General features: G+C 44.5%; 1 protein-coding gene across 1 annotated transcript; it reads right to left on the reverse strand.

The window, feature by feature from the left end:
* Positions 1–246: 246 nt before the first annotated feature.
* Positions 247–1,347, reverse strand: HTR1F (5-hydroxytryptamine receptor 1F). Its single transcript, XM_010177501.1, has one exon. The coding sequence runs from the start codon at positions 1,345–1,347 to the stop codon at positions 247–249; it is 1,101 nt and encodes a 366-aa protein (XP_010175803.1).
* Between the last annotated feature and the right edge of the window lie 494 nt (positions 1,348–1,841).

The raw sequence follows: 1,841 nt of genomic DNA on the forward strand, positions 1-1,841 counted from the left end.
TGCAGATCCCAACTGGATCAGAGCCACAATATGCTACTTCTTTTTCTAGAGCAAAACTGATCCCAGATGATCCATCTCTTTAAAACTTGAGCAATTTATGCTCCCAGTACTACTGATACAAAAAAGTCATAATGTAAATGCAGAGTCTTGGTGCTTTTCGTTAAATACAACAAATGTCATCTCAGTTATATAAATTTATACAGATTAAAAAACAATGAGTACGTTCTCTTATATGAACAAAAGCTCTTAAAGATATTGCCTACACCGCACAAGCTTCTGGAAGGCTTTCTTGAAATCTTCATTAAAGATTGTGTAGATTAGAGGGTTAATAAGGGAATTTATATATCCCAGCCATGCTAGGAAATTAGACATGTCTTCTGAGATGTGACATCTTTCACAGGTATTAACAACTACTTCTTTTACAAAAAAAGGGAGCCAGCAGATCACAAATGCCCCCAAGATCAGACCCAGTGTCGTTGCTGCCTTTCGCTCTCTTGTGCTAGAGATTCTTTGTTTTTTCCAGGACTTCTCGTGCTTAGATTCAGACCTGGGGCTTCGTAGGGTGATATTGATTTTATCGCAGTCCACCAAGGGATCTGATGTCTTCTCCGCTGTGCTGGGCATTGAAGCCGATTTGGTGCTTCTTTCACCCGTGTCCAAAAGGACTTGTCCATTTACCTCTTCCCTTATGATCCTGCTGACGCTTCTTCTGTGAAATGTCTTTGCTGCCTTGTATATCTTGTAATAAAGGATGAGAATCAAGGCCAGCGGGATATAGAAAGCTCCAAATGTAGAGTAAATGGTGAAAACAATGTGGTCGTGTTTGATGATGCATTCGTCATCTCTGCTGGTCGTCTGGTGCCGCCAAAACAAAGGTGGCATGGAGATAAAAATGGATATGATCCAGACCACTGCAATCATGATGCCAGCGTGCTTAGGTGTCCTTTTCCGTGCGTATTCCACAGCATCCGTGATTGCTCTGTACCGGTCCAAAGCAATGGCAGAGAGATGCAAGATGGAACACGTGCAGCACGTAATGTCCACGCTCAGCCAGATGTCACACACCACTTGCCCCATGATCCAGGTCTCCTTTACAATGTAGACAATGCTGAAGGGCATCACGAGGACTGCCACAAGAAAATCAGTCACTGCAAGAGAGCAGATTAGATAGTTGGCGGGATGGTGGAGCTTTCTCGTCACAATTATTGCAGTCATCACGAGAGAATTGATGGCCGTTGTCATTAGTGCAAGCACAGCCAGGGTAATGGAAATGAGAATCTTGGATGTCGCCCATTTGAATATTTCTTCTGATGTACCGTTTTGTTCAGTTGAGTTTATTAAATCCATGTTCCCTTTTAAAGGTGATCTTTACCAGTAGCAGTTACCTGTTGGAAAAGTAAAAACATTCAAAAAGTACATCTTTAGTCTCCAGGAACTTTTTGATTTTTTTTTTTACCTTAAAAGATTATGGCCACCAAACTTACAAGAACCTCAAACTTATCACTAGAAATTATTCTGGGTCCAGACAGATTTTCCTGGCTAGCACTATGTGCCCTGCAGAGAGGGACCTGGGGGTTCTGGTCCATGGCAAGTTGAACATGAGCCAACAGTGTGTCCTGGCAGCCAAGAGGGACACCCGTGTCCTGGGGGCATCCAGCCCTGCACTGCGAGCCGGGCCAGGGAGGGGATGGTCCCGCTCTGCTCTGCACTAGGGTGGCCTCAGCTCCAGCACTGGGGGCAGTTTGGGCACCACGGGATAAAAAGGATCTAAAGCTGCTGGAGAGTGTCCAGAGGAGGGACACAGAATTATTGAAGGGTTTAGAGGGGAAAGGTGTGAGGAG

Source organism: Antrostomus carolinensis, unplaced genomic scaffold (assembly GCF_000700745.2).
Source record: "Antrostomus carolinensis isolate BGI_N321 unplaced genomic scaffold, ASM70074v2 scaffold31071, whole genome shotgun sequence".
Classification (NCBI taxonomy): domain Eukaryota; kingdom Metazoa; phylum Chordata; class Aves; order Caprimulgiformes; family Caprimulgidae; genus Antrostomus; species Antrostomus carolinensis.